Source organism: Alligator sinensis, unplaced genomic scaffold (genome assembly GCF_000455745.1).
Source record: "Alligator sinensis unplaced genomic scaffold, ASM45574v1 scaffold820_1, whole genome shotgun sequence".
Classification (NCBI taxonomy): Eukaryota; Metazoa; Chordata; order Crocodylia; family Alligatoridae; genus Alligator; species Alligator sinensis.
In genome coordinates, this window is record NW_005842428.1 from 1129418 (window position 1) to 1149441 (window position 20024).

A 20024-nucleotide genomic window follows, 5' to 3' on the forward strand; every position below is an offset into this window, starting at 1 on the left:
CAAGTCGCTGATGAAGATGTTGAACAGTGCGGGCCTGAGGACCGAGCCCTGGGGAACCCCACTGCCCACATCTCTCCAGGTCGAAAATGATTCATCCACCACCACTCTCTGGGTGCGGCCCTCCAGCCAACTTGCAACCCATCTGATTGTGTAGGCATTGACACCACAGTCGCCTAATTTTTTAATGAGAATGGGGTGAGAGACAGTGTTGAAAGCCTTCCTAAAATCCAGAGAGACTATGTCCACTATGACACCTGCATCCAAGGATTTTGTGACCTGGTCGAAGAAGGCAATCAGGTTGGTCTGAGAGGACCTTCCCCTAATGAACCCATGTTGTTTGCCCCTAAACATAATCTCCCCTGCTGGTCCCTCACAGATGTGCTCCTGGATAATTTTCTCAAAGTGCTTCCCCAGGACCGAGGTAAGACTAACAGGCTGATAGTTTCCTGGGTCCTTCTTTCTCCCTTTTTTGAAAGTGTGGACCACACTGGCCCTTTTCCAGTCCTCTGGCACCTCACCAAAGCACCATGAGTGCTCATAAAGCTGTGCTGGGGTCCCACAATGACCTCAGCCAATTCCCTCATCACCCTGGGGTGGAGATCATCTGGACCTGCTGATTTGAACACATCCAAAGAGAAAGGGAATGTCCCAGTCCCTGCTCAGAAAAATGAAGGCAAAGAATTTGTTAAAGAGGTCAGCTTTATCATCTGAAGCGACCACCAGATCTCCACGCGTGTCCTGCAGGGGCCCCACGTTAGCCAGTACCTTCTTTTTACTCCCTATGTATTTAAGAAAGGACTTCTTGTTATTTTTGATCCAGGTCGCTAGTCCCAGTTTTGTCTCTGCCTTAGCCTTCCTAACAGCCTCCCTATAGTCTCTAGCATTTTACTTGGTTTTACTGGTTGTTTCTGACCACTGAAAAAAATCTCTAGGAGAAAACAAAATAAGGGTGAGCCCTCTGTAACCTTACATTTAATTATGACACTTGCCAGTAAAACATTCATAATATAACTCTGAATCAGTTTTTAAACTTGTGTGGTTGCAGGAGTCATTGCAAACCTGAAACTGAGGTCAGCTTTATCAAATTCTTCAAGCCTTTCAGAGCATCCAAGCCAAGCATGAAAGGAACCTGAGCCAAGTTTCAATTGACCATGGATCAGTTTATAATTCTGCATGAAAACCATGTGAAACGTGATGGATTTGCTTACAGGGCTGTCAGAAAAATGCTACCAAACTTATAGCTGTAACAGGGGGAAGGGGCATCTGAGTCATTAGATCTCCACCCTTCCAGGGATGGGCAAGAATGCTAGTGTGGTGTTTACACACTGCTCATGCTTCAATGTTGACTGGTGTGTAGAATTAATTCCTGGTGCTAACAGAGCTCTGTGGTTACTTGTGAGATCATTAGGGAGACAGGATGCCATCCCCTTTGTTCCGGGCTGGGTTGAGACATAAAAACCAATGCAGAATAGAGGAAATTGTGTCACATTCATTACCATAGTATTCGAGTGCATTTAGTAACATGACTAACATCTGTCATGTTACAAGTTCCTGCTTGTTTTGTTTAACAAGTGCACCTCCCATCCACTAAACTCCCCATCTTTCAAAACTTTGTCTTAGCACTAGCGTTTGCAGCAGGTGAAGGTGGGATGCATAGGGATATCTGTTTTTGCAGCAGTGTGGCCCAAGCAAAGGTTTTTCACTTTGACAAGGTTTTAAATGTTGCAAAACTTGGCAATTTGGACTCCAAAAATCAAAGCAAAATTGATCCAATTTGAAAAAAAATTCAAAGAAAAACCAAAAGCAGTGTGAAAGCATACAAAAATCCAACATGTCAAATCTGCATACCTCAGTTCCTTCTGCTATAGCTATTCATAGACCACTTTAAAAATAAGCAAGTCCAATTTGACCTGATCACAGAGTTGGTAAGCTGTGTCAGTCTGAAGTCTGGCAGAAGACAGTGCAGGGTGACACTTTAGAGGCTAATCGGTTCAAAGAAGCATGAGCTTTCAATGGCAACAGCCTACTTCAGTATCAGATGACAAAGTAAGCTGTTTGCCTGTGAAAGTTCACTCTTCTCTGAACCAGTTAGTCTCTAAGTTGCCACTGTGCCCAATCTTTTGTCTTTCACTGGATGTATAATTACATCAAGTTTAATTCCTAATTTGTTTAATTGTCTTCCTGCTCTTCTGGTTAATAGATAGTATATGTTCTGGAATTAAATGAGGGGTGAATGCAGTCCCCCATGTGCAGGATTAATTTTATGTAACATGTATTTATACAATAGAGAATAGAATTGCTCCTCATTATATGAAAGTTTGTGAACAGCAACCCATCAAGATAATCGCACACTTTAAGGAGGCTCTGTTCATTTCAAACACTACTTGATAAATAAATAAGGGAAGATTAATTTAACTTCTCCAGATCTGAAGGTTTACCCTCCTTAATCCTCTCATTGTTATGTTAACCTTCCCATCAGTGCAACACCTTCTTTGAAACAAACGTGAAACGTAAGCAGAGGAAAAAGCACTCCACAGTGACATCAGAAGCAGGAACCAACTAAAGTACATGGATTAATCTCGTCAAATTTGGTCTTGGTCTAAGTGGTTGGAATGCCACTGAAGTCAATGAACCTTAGTACAGTGAAAAAAATTAAATATAAGATGAATAATGATACATGCAACTAAGAGTACATACATACATACACCCTCTTAGTTTCATATACACACAAGATATCTATCTCTCATGTGTATATATTTCACAGAGAAATAAGTCTTGCAAAGTTTTGCAATTTCTTTTACAATCAACATTTCTGTTTTCTATTAAATAAAGCAGGGATACTTTTTTGTGAAAATGCAAAATGATTTACAACTAATCACCAAGATCTCACTTGGAATGCAGCTTTGTATGAATAATTTTGGGGCTAGTTGCAAGTTGTGCTTATGTTGTACAGATGTTAATCAAAAACAAAATGAAGAAAGTACTTTAGCTGTATTAATAGAAATGAAAGATGTGGCATTTTTAAATGAATTTTTCAGTAAGGTAATAACTGGTTTTCAGGCCTTCTCAGTTCAGCAAAACATATGGAAACTTCACAGTGACCTGAACCCTCTCTCTTAGCAAACATTCAAATATATATACACAATGGCAAAATATGGAATAAGTGCAGATGCACTAAGCACTCCAAGGTTTGAAATATGCAAGAACATGGACAGGTTTTTATGTTACTGTTTTGGGGGTTTTATTTTTCTCTCTCTCTCTAAGAGAGGCACTTTATCCTCTCAGGTTCTTATAAACATTCACTGGAGCCCTAAGGATCTCCACATTGTGACCTGCTTCCCCAACCTCAAGGATCCTTTGTCTGGCCTTTTTCCTTAATGGGTGGGACTTGCTTCAGAGCAATGGAGTGCAACTCTTTCAACTGAGGGATACCACTAAGTGATTAAATATAATTTCTTATTACTGCCTGCTCTGGAGTCCCTGATCTTAGTACTGTACAAGACTTCAATTCAAGCACATCTTTAAATGCTTTGTTAAGTACTTTTCTAAACAGGCCCATTTTTGTGTGAGTCAATACCGAATGGACAAGACTAGGAATTAAATGACGTGTTAATTAAATAACTAGATTAGGATTTTTGATATTCAAAGTAACCTGTTAATGTTCAGTTACAATCAACCATAAAATGAATGCCATTTTCAAATTTGAAAGTTATTTTTATCCCAATAGATCAATTGAAATCTTTTATATCTGTAATCCTTTTATCTTGCTAGGAAAAGATATTCTGGAAATTCAAATTTACAAAGTTGAAAAATCATCAATTACTGGTTCTCATAAAAAGCCAGATTCCCTCTAATTTACTTATCACTGGGGTCCACGTGAGAGACCCCAAGAACCACAGTTCAACCACTGCAGAACTGAAAGAACCCCAAAGCAAAAAAATTAAAATTTGGATTTCTGCACTGCATGTCCCAATTAGTTAGGCTAGTGAGGACACTCAACATAGAAATACATTTTTTTAAGTAATTGTTTTTTTACATGTGGCACAACAATTATATGAATTGTTATATGAATTATATATAAATTTTGTTGTCTTGTTTGTCAGCTGGAAAGAAGTAATCCTTAAAAAGTATATTTAAAATTTGGTTCCCTGATATTTTGATATCTGCTTGTACAATTTAAACAAATTATGTTTTGGTATTAGCCTCTTTGATCTAGAAACATTTTAGATTTTTCTCAAAATTTGATTCAGCTTCACTCATGTGAAGTTAGTAACTTCAGTGGAACTCCTCATGCATAAAGTTAATCATAAAAGTACTAATGAGTCCTTATATTTGTAGAGTCAGGTCTGTGATGTACACTGTAGTTTCACTCTTTATACTATTATTCTCTAGTACATTTAAATGCCTTTTCATTGGTCTTGTAAAAGATTACCTCGTACCTTGTCTGTCTTTTTTTCTTGCTTTTCCAAGATGGCCATGTTCTCTTTCAAAGTTTTCACTATCTCAGCAGGATTTTTGTGTGATTTACTAAACAAAGGCATGTTTCTTTTCCTTCACTTGAATTTCTTCTTCCAGTATAGCTGAGGATTGCCTTAAAACCAAAGAAGAAATAAGTCAACTTAAAGTTTTGGTTGCAATTACTACCAAAATGCAGTGTAATCTATGTAAAAGATTTGATCTACAGTATGGTAATGAGAGACATAGGGGACTCTGGGTTCCAAATGCTTAAGTTGAGTCAAAACAAATGTTAAGTCCAAAAGGGTCCACAAGAACATCTGCTCTCCCCTCCACCCCCAAACAAAGCTAAAAAAAAAATCCTCTAACACGTTTAGGAACTTTAGTAAAAAAGGACCCCCAAAAACTATAACATGTTGGAGAAAGAAAATAGGAAAAGCCACAGGTGCAGCGAATGCCCTGGGAATTTGTTAGGTAAATTATACTCAGATAATGCTAGGAAATGGACTAGACCCCATGCTACAGAGAAAGGCAACGACACACCAATACAACCTGGGAGAAAATATTTTCTAGCAAGCAGTTTAACTGAGAGCATGTGACCCTGATCCACTAGCCTGGTGCCTGAGAATTTCCTCAATATCACTACAAGCAGCAGTGCAATTTGTCTAGTCTCCTGCCTCTACTTGCTGCCAATCTCCAACTCTTCACAGGAAGCAAGGGGGAAGAAACAGAAACCAAAGTTATGCATTCAAGGCAGTAAATATCTTCCTGGCCTCTAAATATAACTATAACTATCATAAACTCTGAAACATGGATTAAATCCAATATAACTGTATAACAAGTATTGTAAGCATAATCTTAAGAGAAAGGAAGACAAGCAGAGGAAGGAAACCTAATCCTGAGAGGCCACCACAGATACCCAACCCAAACTCCCTTATTTTCTCATACAAATTATAGAATTCCCTGCAATATAGACTAAAGTACATCCTTGAAAAGACATCAAATTCACCTCAAAAACTAAGATATCACAACCCTACCTCTCTTACAGCAAAAACAGAAAAAACACACAGAATAGGCATAGCATGCTTCACTCCAGCACTCCTTAGCACAGTCTTTGGATAGAGTAAATGTGTCCTAAGGATTTGATACAAAAGCCTATTGTAGTCAACAAAAAGAGTCCACTGATTTGAGCAGGCACGGGATCAGCCTGGATCTCTTTACCAAAAGGGACATACAGCACTAGGCTGGACAGGATCCCATGTTGAAAAACATGGAAAGAATGAAGATGCAAACACTGTTAAGAAGTAAATTAACCAAAGAAAAATTATTCTAATGTCCATATAATTTTTGTTATACAATATACTTCTCAAATAAGAAATGTATGATCTGCTGAAAAGGAGAGTATAAAGAAATTACAATATATAGATAATTGTCTATGTTTATAACATTCAACCTTACCTCATAAAAATCTAAATGGACTTACCAAATACATTTCTCCCCCTGTAATATTATTAGTACTATTGTAGCACTCTGTGCCACAGCCACCATTTTCCCCTTAGGGGTTCTTACGAAGGAATCATTTATATTACTACTATTTATATAAAACACCAGAAATACATGAAGTTTACAGAATGAGACAAGTCCTATCCTAATTTTTTTTTTAATGGAATGTCTTGGAGCACTTTTACAGATACCTTTTCTTTTGCAAGTTATTTGTGATACAAATGTAAGAGTTGCTTTTTGAAAAACATGGTTTCAGTGGCAGGTTTCTTAATTATATTTAAAATATAATTATAAATATAATTTAAAATTTAAAAATATCTCTTATTGCAAATAACTCGTATTGCAAGGCTAGTTCTAGAGAAATATTTGCACACTAATTCTAAAAGTTTAAGTCTGAGTTTCCAATTTTCAAGCTTCTTAGGGATCAGTTCAAGCTAAATTCTTATTTCTGTGGTGAGTTAGTCATCAGTATGCCCCAAATGGGCATGCTCAGCAACATTCACATACTGAGAAAGAAGGGGACCTCTCACTAACTACCTTACCTCATCCCAAAGGTTTAAGAATAGTTAAGGATAGTTTATGATATATTTGTCTAAATGCTGTTAATAAGTAACAGGGACTCCAGAATTAACACCTATACCATGGGTTAAAAGCGTTATATCACATGGCATAGTTTAAAATATAAACGTTGGAAACAATAATGTTTTTACAAAATTAGACCTTTTTCCATCACTGAAGACAAGACATGAGGAGTGATGGTACCTGCAAGAGGGAGGAAATAGGGAGATTTGTGTTGCTAGCCTTTAAACTACCTTTTGAAAGTGTGCTTTAGAAAGCTAGCAAAATTAAGACACAATTCACACTCAGCTGTGGTAAGGGTAAATTTGGTAGCTTTGATTCCTAAATAAATTTTTGGCCATTAGGAGATTCTCTTCATATGCTTCTTCCTTGTTATTGTAGGAACAGTGAGAAAGGGGAAGAAGTGAAAGATTATATGCACATATCCTTTGATACATTCAAAGATAGCTTCAAGGATCACAAGGCTTATTACCTTTTTCCAAAAGGAATGAGCTATGCATGTCTGTAGAACAGAAAATCTGTACTAAATAGTCATTATTTTCACCAGAGTTGCAACAGGATTGTGTCTCACTTGATGAGCCAAAGCTTTTCCCCATTTTAGGAGAATCCCAGGTGCTTGCAACCAGGCTGTACCATGAACCACCACTCCCCTCCTGTATGGAAGTGGGGGAAGGGAGAATAGGAGTGAAAAAGGGGGCTACTAAGGTCAGAGGTGGGAGAGAGCGAGAGAGAGGGCTTTCCTTTGGTAAACAGCACCTGCCACAGGGGAAAGGAGAGGTAGTAAGTAAACAGTGCCTGCTATAGCGGGTAGGAGAAGGAGAGAGTAGGGAAGCCTACAAAGGGGATCAGGAACACTGTGCAGGGAGGGAAAGGGATGTGCCAAACTGAGCTGTTAGCCACTGATCCTTCGTGCTACAGGCTAGCTCTGATCCATGTACCATAGGTTGAGCACTGCTGCTCTAGACAAAAATCTGATCAACGGTTAGGTGTGAAAGTGGCAGAGCATCCCCAAAGCAGTACAATTCTTAAAGTCCCACTGAGAATACTACTTTTCTCTTCTAAATACATCAGAAGCAAGAAGTCTGACAGAGAATTGGATGACCAGGTTGTAAAAAGATGCACTCAGAGAAGAGAAACTAAATGAATTCTTTGGATCAGTCTTTATTGTAGAGGATATTGTGAGGAATTCCCACAGTAAAAGTAAAGATAAAACAGAAAGCATCAGCATGCCATTATATAAATCCATGAGACCATGAATACTATGTGCTGTTCTGGTCATCCCATCTGAAAAAGAGAGGAAAGACTGAAAAGGTTAGGTCTCCTTAAGCTTGGAAAAGAAGAAACTGAAGTGGGTAGAATTGAGGTCTATTAAATCACTGGGGACCAATCTTTTTGGCAGGCATGCCACAAATTAGTCATGCACCTTTCTTGAATATCACTCCAGTACTCTTTCTCCCCAAATTTGCTGCTCTGCTTTCAGCTCTATGCTTCCTGCCTGTTACTTCCTGCCCTATCTGCTGCTTTGCTATCTGTTCCCTACCTGATTTGCCATGTGCCAAATACAGTGGTTGCCTATGCCATGGGTTGGCCACCCCTGTTTTAAATCATGCATGGTTTGGACCCAGCAAAATGGAAAGTATCATTTACCAAGTCTCAAAAAAAAAAAAAAACTAGGGAAGATCCAACTAAATTGGCAGGTGAAAGATTTAAAACTAACAAAAGGAAATGTTGTTTCTGTTTTGCTTTAAACAGCACATCAGCAACATATGAAAGAGGTCTATAAAATAATGAACAGCATGGAAAAATTATATAGGGATTTACCATTTCTTACAATCCTAAAATTAGGCAACATGCAATGCTGTTATTAGAGAGACTTAAGACATACAAAAGAAAGTTCCTGCTTACGCGGCATGTAATTAACATGCAGAACTCATTGCCACAAGATCTTGTAGAGGCTTACAATTTAATCAGGTTCACAAAGAGGGCTACATAAATTCATATAGGACAGGTCCACTACTGGGTATCAAACAAAATTGTAGGTGCCACAGGTTCCAAATGATGACTTTCTAGGCCCCTAAATGATGAAGGCTGCAAGGGAAAAGAGGCAAGAAACAGAGCAGTCTGGCTAGACCCTGTCCACCTTTAGGATCCACTCTCTGCCATTGTGAGATATTGGATACTGAGCTAGATGGACCTGTGGCCTGACCTAGTAGGGTATTTCTTATGTTTTTAAGATATGGAACTTGCCAGACTGTTGTGGAGACCAATAATATAACCAGGTTTAAAAAGAGGTTAGACCAGTGGTTCTCAACTTTGAGTACATGCAACAAGAGTTTCCTTGCATCTAACAAGGCATCCCTTGGAAAATGCAAGCTCTTATTTTTCATTCTGTTTTTGGCTACAGAAAAATCATAGAGCAATTCAGTTGTAAAAAACTCAGAAGGACAACAAGTCAGAATGGTTTTAACATTATGGATTCTTATCTGAAATATCTGTGTTTATCTTATGAATCATGTTTGCACACCTAACAGTGCTAACATTGCATTGCACTTGGTGATACCCTTGAAAGGATATCAAAGCACCCCTAGGTGCCATAGTACCATGACTATCATCAGATTAGACCTGTCCTACACGAATTTGTCTATCAAGGCTATAACCTCAGGCACAGCATACCCCTAAACCTATGACTGCTGATTACTGGGAGAGTAAGACAGGGAATGGAACCCTTTACACATACCATGTTTTTATACTCTTCCTCTACAGCACCCATTACTTGCTACTGCAGGTAAACAGAAAGGGGGATAAAATCAACATAGGTTTACCAAATGTAAAATGGAGATAAATACAAGAATTTGCAGATGAATAAGGTAAAGGTTCTAAGGAGAGCTATCCAGGGGACAGGAAGAAGTTACCAGTGGATTTCCTCCAAGGTCAGTCTTGCAATTAACTGTCATTCATGATGTGCGCGAAAAAAATTAGGAGTATAAGGCTGAAAACAATTATAAATACATCAGTAGGGGGAAGGGAATAAACTAAGGGAGGGTGGCTGTCTGGTGGCCTGCAAAGGGTTAAATTCACAGCCCAGGTCTCCTTGGCCATTGTTTCCACTACAAGGCTGCAACAGCAAGGGCTCTTTTCTCCTCCATCTGCCCTTTTCTGCCTAAGCCTCAAGAGACAGGGCAGTGTGGCTGGTGTAGAGTGTGGGGGTTGACTCCAGGGCTTCATGGGCACATGGTACAGCAGTGGGGGGAGCAACCCTCCTTCCCCCTGCATCAGTACAGGCAGCAGCAGTGTAGGAGCTGAGGGGGGGGGGCTGCATGGTCACGCAGTACAGTGGCAGAGGCATCTGCACAGGACAAGGTTAAGGGCCCAGGTCCTGCAGCCCCCACCAGTGCAGTCCATGGGGTATGGCAACCCTTGACCCTTGAAGTTGGATGGATCTGCTTTAAGGAACAAAGAGAGCCAGGTAAGTAAAGGGATAATGTTGGTACAAGAATAAATGGGTATAAACTGATTACAAAAGAAGAAAAAAAATAGTAATCTGAAAATCTGAAGAAGGTTTCTAATCAACAGGGGAATGAGTTTCTAGAACAGCCTCCGAATAAGGAAGGGGAGGAACTTACCTAGTTTTAAAATGGTGCTGGATAAGTTTATGCAGGGAATATGTACCAGTTTGTCTGTAGCAGCAAAGGACTGCACTCAATGAGTCAGGAAGTCCCTTTCAGTCCTATTTCTTATGTTTCTCTAAAAGTTTTTAATTATTTGATGGTTATTAAGTGGCCTGCATAAAAAGGGTATAGTGATCTCTTGCAAGTTTCCTACAGGGAACAACAGCTTCATAATGGTCATCAGCATCACCACAAGTAGCACTAAATTTATATCTTTGCTGGCAAATCTCAGGGAATCGAGGAAGGAACAGATTATTTAGAGTGAGACACCCCCCCCACCCTGTCCCGCAGCCTTAGTGGTGGTTCCTCCAGTTTAGGAATGAGGCACACTGGCAGGGTTGTGTGGGGAATCATGCACTTCCACTGCCTGTGGTTATAACCTTTATATAAACAGAACATTTCAGTCTCCAGGGATGAAGAGTCAAACATCTTTCATGAGCTCAAAGTTTACAAATAGATCTTAGAGACAGTGTCAGTTCTGTCTGTATACAGCTAGACATTTGTGAAAGAATGTGTTTGCTTTATTTTAGAACATTCCAAAAATATGAAAAGCAGTTTTTAAAGCAACCTTTCCCAAAGGTTTAAATGGGTCTGTTCAAATCTCAAAGATATTTGGGGGGGCCCCCCCCCGGCGGCTAGGATGAAGGGGAAAGTGTCTTTCATTCCTTACATGAAATTCTTGCTCTTGTATTTTACCAGATTACCTTATCAATCCCTTGACAGACCCATGAGTATGCACATACATGTACAGCTAAGAGACTAAAACATATAATACAGACTCCAGCAATGCATTAACTCTTGAATTGTATGAGGTTTGCAGTGAACAGGTCCTCAAAGTGTTCAGAGGGATGGCTAAGACAATATAATGCCCCTTTGCACCTAGGTATCATGCTTGCCTTGAGAACTCCAAGAACTTTTCAACCATTTAATTAAGACTCTTGTGACTTAGAGGTGTGTTGCAAGTCCTATTATCCCACTTGCAAAGGAAGAAATTGAGACACAAGAAGGTTAAACAACTCCTTCCAGATCACAGAAGATGCTAATGGCAGAACTAAGAATAATACTCAGATTTCTTAATGCCCAGTCCTGTGGTCTATTAACCATAAACCCAAAACTTCCTTTTTAAATTTGTTACAGAAGGGATTTACTAAGGGTGCACTGATATAGCGGTTGGCTATCAGATTGGCACCAATAAAAGGAGAAATTATGTTATCGGCTATCACCTTTTTTTGGTCTCTGTAGCCGATAATTATAGCTGTGTGCCCAGAGCACCCTGGTGAGCATAGTCTGGTCCCTACACCCCGGCACTGGCCCAAGTCTACGGCAGACTACAGGTTCTGGCGAGCTAAGGGAGAGGGAGGGGGCACCAAGAAGCAGTCACAGAGCGCCACGCTCAAAGGGACTGTTACCAGCTTCTGCTGCTGCCGCCACGGCAATGCCACACACATAGCAGGGGCCTGAGCACTGGGGCTGTTGCAGAGATATTGGGCTGCACACAGGTGGGGTAAGGCACCGCATGAGGGACATGCTGCTTCACTGAGCACCTGGTGCTTTTGCAAAAGCAGCTTCTCGCTGGTGGCTGCAGGAGCTCAGCTGCACAGGGCCCACTGGCACTGAGGCAACAGTGTACTCTAGAGCTTCAAATGTGCCTGGCATCACTGTCTGTGCAAGGGTTCACCCTGCCCATCCAGGATGGCAGCATGGGCTGCACAGGGAACGGAGGTGCGGGCAGGTGCCGTGGGTGAGGGGGCAACATGAATGGGAATAAGGTGATCACCGCCTTCTTCACTAAGGGCTGGACCAGTCAGGAGACACATATGTGCATGTGTTATAAATGCAAAACTAAATATTGGTTATCGGATTGGCATCGGCCAATATGGTTGGTTAAATCATCAGCTATCGGTATCAGCCATGAAAATCTTTAAAATTGGTACACTCCTAGGATTTATCATATTTACTCAATTCTAAGACCAGTTTTTCCCCCCCCAATTTAACATGGGGGGAAACCCCTTATCTTAGAATTGAGTAGGCGGGGAGGGGGCGGGGGCGCTCAGGCTCCAGCCCCTACCCAGGCTCAGGGCTGTAGCTGCAGCCTGCCCCCTGCCCCTCCACCTCTGCCTTCCACCATTGCTCCACTGCAATCTCTGCAGGCTCCGCACTGCAGTCTATGTCACTAAGCACAGCCCTAGGCCAGCCCCATAGCAGCAGTGCACAGTGTGCGTGGCTGCTATGGGGGCTAGATTGGGCTGTGCTCAGTGCCCTAGGTTACAATGGGGATAGAGCCTGTCAGATGGAGCAAGGGGGAGGGGGGGGACATAGAGACTGGGAAGAAGTGGCAGGAGTGGGAGGAGAGTCAGAGGGAAGGAAAGACTGATGCTGCAGTGGGGGGATGAGGTGGTAGGGAAGCATGTTACTTGACCACCCCCCACGCAGTAGCCAGTGGGGATGAATTAAAGACAACCCTCCAATAACTGGATTCTGTACATGGGAAATTACAGTAAATTTATAAATTTTCCATGTATGGAATCTAATTATCGCGGGGGGGGGGGGGTATCATCTTCAAATTCAGGGTAATCTTAGATTCAAGTAAAAACAGTCTATGACATGGTTGCCTGCAATAACAGGAGACTGGGCTCGGTCACCTGGAGTTCTTTTCCAGTGCTATATATTTCTTTGATCCCTTTGGCCTAATAGCAAACATCACAGCAACTGAAAAGAGATTTGTGGAAGGTACCAAGTGCCACCTATGAGAAACAACCATTTACAATTAAGTTCCACACCTCCCTCACCCAATCCAAATCAGTCTAGAAATCTAAAATCTAGTTTGTTGGTAGTTTTGAAATATGGGCAAGATGCTAGCTAAGAGAATTAAAATTAGTTTTGTTCCCACCGTTTAAGTGGGAAAAGTCTGATAAAGTCTACGCTTTCTGTAAATCTGATAAGTAATTAGAATTTCTCCATCTTCCTTTTTGTATTGCATGTGCATGACTGTACAGCTTTGAGTTTGTTTCTCCATCTCAGAAGATGTGTCAATACTAATCCAATTCATCCAAACTGGAAATTAAAAGAATTCCCCAAAACAGACAACCAAACAACAATTTCCTAGAGCTTCCATGAGAAGTTTAGTGCCATTTTAAATCATGCAGGGATGCTAAAGTAAGATGGAGAGAGAAAAATGCTAGGTCACCACCCCCTTTTAGCTCTTGGTTGTAGACTCTAGTATAATAGGCCAAAGGAAGAAAAAAAGAAAAAAACCCCCACAAAAAACATCCAAGCTGACTTTTTTTTGGAAGGGGGGAAGGGGGGGGCTGGGTTATGAACTGACTGACAGATAAGAAATCTGTTCAGTTAGTTTATGAACTACAGAAAAATTAAGTGAAACAAGAGCTTTTTAATACAAGTATATGATGAACAAAATCTAGATCAGCTTACTTTATAGGCACCCACCTCAAGCTCTCCTTTATTTATTATTCACAGCCTCTGATAAAGAGTTGAATTTATAAGAGCTTATATGAACAATGAAGGAGGAAAGCAGACAGCAATATTACTTCAGCCATCAGCACATCCCATCATTATACAGTGACTCAGTTACGCAGATCAGCAACAAGCACTTCCTCCTGCCCACAAACACAAGAATGACAGCATGTGATTAATTCAAAGCATTCTTCTTCCATATTACTTCTGAACAGTAAATGGTTTGTGTGTGTGTGTGTGTGTGTGTGTGTGTGTGTGTGTGTGTGTGTGTGTATTTTGCTCAAATTCAGACAAGAACACCTTCTACACTTGTTTCCCTATCCTTTCCTTGATCACATTTTTCAGTACCACAAAATTCTATTAGCTTACTCTGGGTGAGTAAATGAAATTAAAATTGGAAATTAAACTTTCCCCAGTCCCATCTAATATATTAAAGCCAATACATTGTGTGTCTGGCCTAATAACATTTCAATATACAGTTCCTCAAACTAATCTCCTTCAACTCCATAAAAAATTTAAACACACAATTTTGTTAAAAAAAACAAAACAAAACCCACAACGCACATTAAATGGGGCTGGACTACATAACATTGTGAGGTCCCTTCCATTCTTACTTTGCACTGTTCATAGAATCATAGGAAAGTCAGGCATTCAAATAAGAAAATGCAACATTTAAAGTTGCTCATACAATATTAAATTTGCTCCCCACCCTTGTGACTATGCATTTTTATGTATAGTTTTTAATTACATTATGCTTTCCACAGGACCCAAGACTTATACGGTCTATAGGATGAATAGCACTTTGGGAAACGAATCAGGACTATATACAAATTAAAATGTTATCTGCAGGAGCCCTGTTTCATCTGCTGCAGATTTTGGAAAGTGTCATGAACAGTCAGAAAGAAAAGGACAGTCTCATATTTAGGGTAGCTAAACGGTGCCCCAGATAACTGAATTCTATTTCTGCACAAAAATTTATCTCCGAGGCTAAGCAAGTCACTTAAAACCAAACTTTGAACAGCTGGCCACTAATTAGGTATTCCTCTAAGTTGCCCAATATGAGACACCTGAAACAAGATTTGCAGAAATACTTAGTGTTTGCAGATATAGGTTGGTTAGAGCTGCACTTGATCACATGAAGTGTTACAAAAATATGAAGTACTGTACTTAAAAAGAGCCAGGCAGTAGGCATCTCAAATTAAGCGTGCAAAGGAGAGATTGTTGTCTCAGTATCCCACCTGTAAAGTGGTGGCAATACTACCACATATCTTCACAACAGATCTTTGATATTAAATGCATCGTGTGTGATCAGGGTGGATAAAAATCAATGATATAAAAAAAATTAAAAATTGGATTTTTTTATTTAAATCTTATTTTTTTAATTGTATTTTTTGTTAAGATGCTTTTAAAAAATAATTTAAGATATGTTAGAGCTCAACGATATCATCATGGAACAGAGATTATAAATTCTAATTATATACTATTTGAGACAATATATTCATGTAACCTTTTTAGAAAAGTTTTATAAATGGGTCACAATAGGTCATGGATTATATTAGGGGGCCAATCTTATGGGGATCCCAGAGGCTCCTTTACAGATTAGTAAAGATTAAAGAAGACCCCTCTACCCAATGGGACTCAGTGTTCAGTCTTGAAGATCCCATTAAGCATCTCTGTGATGCTTAGTTTCAGCTCTCAAAACTGTGGATTTCTCTCTCTAGAGATAACATCCTTGTTAACAGCAGTATATGGAGATGAGAGATAACAGACCTGATTACCTACGCATCATCCCTATTGTCTCTCTGCGAGTTTGTGCACATAAGAAACAAGCCCTTCCTTCTCTCTAAAAGTGCAAAGTTTCAAGAAGTTAAATGAATAGAGAATATCAAACAAGAATGCACTTTTATTAGAAAACAATGATTAAATTGAGGCTTCCTGAACAGTCATTTAAATCAAATCCACCCTGTGTGTGATACATTATTATAACAGTTTAGTTCTACTTCTACCAATAATGGAGAAGCCAGATAAGAGTTGCATCAGTTCAGCATCAACCACAATAAGCTACTATAAATTTAAATTTGTTATAATTGTTGTCTGTCTGCATTCAAATACTATGATGGAAACACTATATAACATTACATGAAGACATTAATAATGTTGTATTCAATAGAGGGTTTGGACATTATGGAATTAAATAAAACATTGGCCACTAAGATTCATTGGCTATAAAAGGATAAAAAGGTTATTTGATAACTGCTCATTCATTGAATGAAGCAGGGGTGTATGCTAGGGAAAAATACTAAGCAGTTATGTACCTTAAGACTGTATCATAATGCTGTGTCTGGAGTAAATGTAAATTAAGACAATACCGACAACCTTAATTCTAGCTTTTACCAACTTTCAAGTGCTTGAATTCACAACCTTAATAATAAGGTAGTTTAAATGTATGTAATTCCCTAGGCAGACAAGGTTCTTTGGGTGAATCTGATATCTTTTATTAGACCAACTTAAATAGTTGGAAAACAATTATTAAGCAAGCTTTTGGGTTCAAAAACCTTTCGCCAGGCTAAGGAAGTTTCTGCAGTTGGTGTGTGCTCTTCCTGGTAAAGAGCACATACCAACTGCAGAAACTTCCTTAGCCTGAGGAAGGGTTTTTGAACCCGAAAGCTTGCTTAATAATTGTTTTCCAACTATTTAGGTTGGTCTAATAAAAGATATCAGATTCACCCAAAGAACCTTATCTGCCTATGTCCTTAGGCTAACACGGCTACACCCCTGTAATTCCCTAGGCTTTTTTGTTGGGGGTGGGGGAATATTAAACTTAAAAACCCCAACATATCATGCAGCATCATGGTCACACCTACACTGGTTGCGTCAGCAACACTGGAATCTTTAGATCCACAGCACAGACCTCTGCCACTTGAGCTAACAGAATTTCTTACAGCAGTAGTAAGTTTTAAAGTGTTAGCCCACACAAAGATGACAAGAATGAGATGCATACTTTGGGTTTTCAGATAGCAACTGACAGCTCAGGTATGGTGAAACTTAGACATTTTGGGGATCTCTCACTACAGCACCTCAGAGACACCTGTGAAACACAAGCAGAGTTAAATCCTGATCCTAAAGAAGCAAACTCTCAGACAACAATGTACAGTTATACCCTTAAATGTTCATGAAGCACCGCAGGCCTTTAAAATTAAAGTAATTATTTAAGAGCTATTACTATTTACTTGGACCAGATGACACTTCCAACCATATGCTTCTATGAAAGAGGGAGACTTCTTAGCTTAAATTTGCATTTATAATACTACTAGCAAACACTGAAATGAAGGAAACTAATAATGGAACTCAATAATGTAAGAAACAAGAGACAGCAGCCAAAAAGGAAAAAACCAACAACACTTACTCTCAGTCCATTAGTTCAAAACATTAGCAAGTGTATTTATTCTTCTTTGTTTATATTAAACATTATTAGAAAGTGACCCATCTCACCACCATTCACTTGGGCAGGTCTGTTGGTAGTGCTGCATCATTTTTCAGCAGTTCCCTCATCCAAATTAAATAATTTGGCAGAGCAATGATTTTACTTTGCTATTAAAAGTGGGTCACATCCAAAAGTCCTCTCTCAGGCAAAATTCCCCAGTGGCTTTAATAAAGGTTTTGCCTGAGTAAGGACCAAGTAAGAACTAGCACATTATTCCACAGAATCATAAAAAATAGAGATGGAAGAGACCTATTAGATCATCCTCTACCCCTCTATTTATAGTGAGATATGCAGTTCCTTGTGACAATTTGCATACAAACTCACATCTTACATACATACTTAATAGCTCCTGAATTTCTTATGAAACTATGTCCTCTTTTCTCTGTATAATCAAGAGCAAGGCTGCAGCTGCAGGCAGTGAGCAGCAAGAAGCAGGAGAAATTATATATTGCAGCTATTTTATTTTTGGAAATGCCATTGTAAATAAATTCATTTCCAAAGATATTCCATGGACACAAAATATTTGGTAACGGAGCCAGTGCCTTATGTAACAGAAGAAGTATTGTTTAGGATTGCCTTTTTTTTAAGCCACTCCTGGTAACATTAGTTTACAAGGCTACAAAAAGGTAACAATGCAACTATAGAAAATAAATAGGAGAGCAGTTTATTACCCAAAGAGCTATTTATAATCTGAAAAAGTTTTACTAAAATTACCTAACTTGATTTAATTCAGACTAGATAATCTTTACAGATACTCACTGTGTACAGAAATGCCCAGGCTTGTCTAAGCAACAAAAAGCAGATACATGATGCGGTGCTGAAGACAGCTCTCTGCCAGCCCCAAATCAGCACAGTCCAGATGGAGGAGGCTTTATTTATGTTCCATTTAATGTAAGTTCCTCTGTATCACTGACATGTGTCACAGAAAGCCGACTCCAGAGAATTCAGTCTCTTCTTCCTCACTGAAGACTAAATGTTACCCTTTGGAAAAACGTTAACAGAAATGATCACTTGAACATGCACATAGTCACTCACTCGCAGTAGCTGTAAATTTCCACTCTCTTTTCTCTAGATTCACACTCCAAGCCTCACTTGTCTCTCTAATCTGCCAGGGGCAGTTCTGTTTCTGGTCAGACTAGCTCTGTGTATGTGTCTTTCCCCCCACCCCCTTTCTCTTTCTTCCTCACATACACACACGCACCCTCCCTCTCTCTAAACTGAGCTCTACGTCAGAGGAATGTGTGTAAAGCAAAAGACAAAGTAACGTCTCTGCCAAGAGAATTTTCTAGGGTTAAAGCCACAGATGAAGAAAAAAACCCCAAAAAACTATATCACTTATATAAGTTTCTTCTCATCTCATAAATGTTCTAGTATAAAAGAGGTACAAATGAGGACTCACACCCACAGCATGGCAAAGGCTACTGTAGTTACATTTTTCACCTTACCTTCCTCTTTAGAATGTAAATGGGAATTCTAACAATGGTGTGTTGTTACAAAGTGATAATAAAATCAGCATGCTAGCACATGAGTTCTTATGGGCAGACAAGGTCTTGTCCATAGGAGCCTGAAAAACTGCCACTTCCTTCTTGAATACATGTTTGCAAACAAAGAGAGAGAAAAAGAGAAGGAAAAAAAAATTTATTTTTTTTTTAAAATCAGTATATCTTTTTAGAGCAGCATTACAAAAATCTTCAATAATGTTCCAAGAAAAATTAAAACCCACTGAAATAAAACAAGTTTCTAAATATGTAGCATTGATTTTAAATAAGAATGTCATCATGAGACAGAAAAGAAAAATTCACACAATAAAAACCCATTGGAACATCATATAAATACAGCAAAATACAGCTAACATAATGGATCTGCTTTTTATGCTTTAAAAGTTCAATTTTTCTCTTGCAGCTAAGATTTTTCAGGATGTTCTACATGCATACCATGGGAATTGCATTTTTTTTCCTTACAGCTATCTAATGTACATCAAAATGCAGAAAGGAAATTGTTTTACTAGCTATTACTACCCATTGTGGGGTTTTAAATTCCATTCTCACATCACCCTCTGCTCTGTCATAGTATTACAATATATGTACATATATGCTACAAATCAGCAGCTCAGGGTGTGGGTTCAGGTCTAGAGAACTACTGGAGATTTGTCAAGTTAAGTCATACTCTACATTATTTAAAAGGTAGCTTCTGCATATATTAACACATTTGGTTTAAAAACCTAGGTCACTGTCTATTACATAATACACCACCTTGCCTTTATCATGTCACATCTTATTTTAGGATTTAGTTGTGGTAATTACCCACCACCCAGCTTTAAAGGTAGGGTAGAAGCAAATCTGCAAAAAAAACTCTTCAAAGGATGCAGTGGTTTTTATTCTGCTGGCCAGGGTGCAGGTAGGAAGACAAGAGAGGAATGGCCTCACTTTGTAGAACCTAAAATCAACAACAGACCTAGCCTATTTAGTTTTTATACTTACATGAGAATAAGGTCTGCAAATATTTATGGCCCTGCTCCTCACCATTGGTTCTCAAGCACTCTTACAAGAAGCACAATCTTACCCTCAGGTTACCAGGTCTTTGAGGTACAAATCAAGTTCCTTACTGTTTTGTAAAGCAGCACACCCATTTATGGGCTTCAACAACTAGGATCACTGAGGCACCTAAGGCCCAGACTTTTAGAACATTACACACCTCCATTTCAGAAAGAGTTTTAAAACAGTCTTAGTATTGTTTCATTGGCAGCTGGAGATGCTGCAAGAAGCAGTAGTTAGTGGAGGTTCAATAGTGGGTACTCTTAGCTCCAGATGAGTATTGAAGCAGTACTCCAGCATGGAGTTAGAAGATATGGTGCTACTGAA

The 20024-nt window shown here is 39.3% G+C and overlaps 1 protein-coding gene across 13 annotated transcripts in view; it reads right to left on the reverse strand.

Annotated features, from left to right (window-relative positions):
- CAB39L (calcium binding protein 39 like) overlaps nucleotides 1-20024 on the reverse strand; it is a 121019-nt gene that overhangs the window by 77657 nt on the left and 23338 nt on the right. For 3 of the 13 annotated variants that reach the window (XM_006030189.2, XM_006030184.3, XM_025211762.1), the window contains exons 2-5: nucleotides 17923-18144; nucleotides 16681-16767; nucleotides 13653-13822; nucleotides 4440-4591 (exon numbers count right to left, since the gene is read on the reverse strand). In XM_006030189.2, coding sequence (XP_006030251.1) covers nucleotides 4440-4541 — 102 coding nt within the window. In that variant the 5' untranslated portion in view covers nucleotides 4542-4591; nucleotides 13653-13822; nucleotides 16681-16767; nucleotides 17923-18144. Of the gene's footprint in view, nucleotides 1-4432; nucleotides 4592-13652; nucleotides 13823-16680; nucleotides 16768-17922; nucleotides 18145-18198; nucleotides 18335-18608; nucleotides 18749-20024 lie in introns of those variants that run through there. The other 10 variants (XM_006030187.3, XM_025211765.1, XM_025211761.1 and 7 more) reach the window with 9 other exon arrangements.